Here is a 283-nt window from a genome sequence, read left to right on the forward strand (position 1 = left end):
TGCCTGCGCTGAGCCCCCTTCTTCTTCCCCAGCTGGAGCAGAAGGGACGGCTGCAGCGCCTGGTCGCCAAAGATGTAAGTGCCTGGAGCCAGGGGGGTACGGGGCTGTAAGTGTCAGCTTTGGGGGTCACTCGGGCATGGTGCCTGCGCTGAGCCCCCTTCTTCTTCCCCAGCTGGAGCAGAAGGGACGGCTGCAGCGCCTGGTCGCCAAAGATGTAAGTGCCTGGAGCCAGGGGGGTACGGGGCTGTAAGTGTCAGCTTTGGGGGTCACTCGGGCATGGACA

General features: G+C 64.0%; 1 protein-coding gene across 1 annotated transcript in view; it reads left to right on the forward strand.

The window, feature by feature from the left end:
• Positions 1 to 172: 172 nt before the first annotated feature.
• Positions 173 to 283, forward strand: part of RRP9 (ribosomal RNA processing 9, small subunit (SSU) processome component, homolog (yeast)) — a gene marked incomplete at its 5' end in the record, with an annotated part of 2,812 nt that continues 2,701 nt past the window's right edge. The window contains one exon of the mRNA XM_010183812.1: positions 173 to 214. Within this exon, the coding sequence (XP_010182114.1) occupies positions 173 to 214 (42 nt within the window). The remainder of the gene's footprint in view (positions 215 to 283) is intronic.

This window comes from Mesitornis unicolor, unplaced genomic scaffold, assembly GCF_000695765.1.
Source record: "Mesitornis unicolor isolate BGI_N332 unplaced genomic scaffold, ASM69576v1 scaffold33430, whole genome shotgun sequence".
NCBI lineage: Eukaryota > Metazoa > Chordata > Aves > Mesitornithiformes > Mesitornithidae > Mesitornis > Mesitornis unicolor.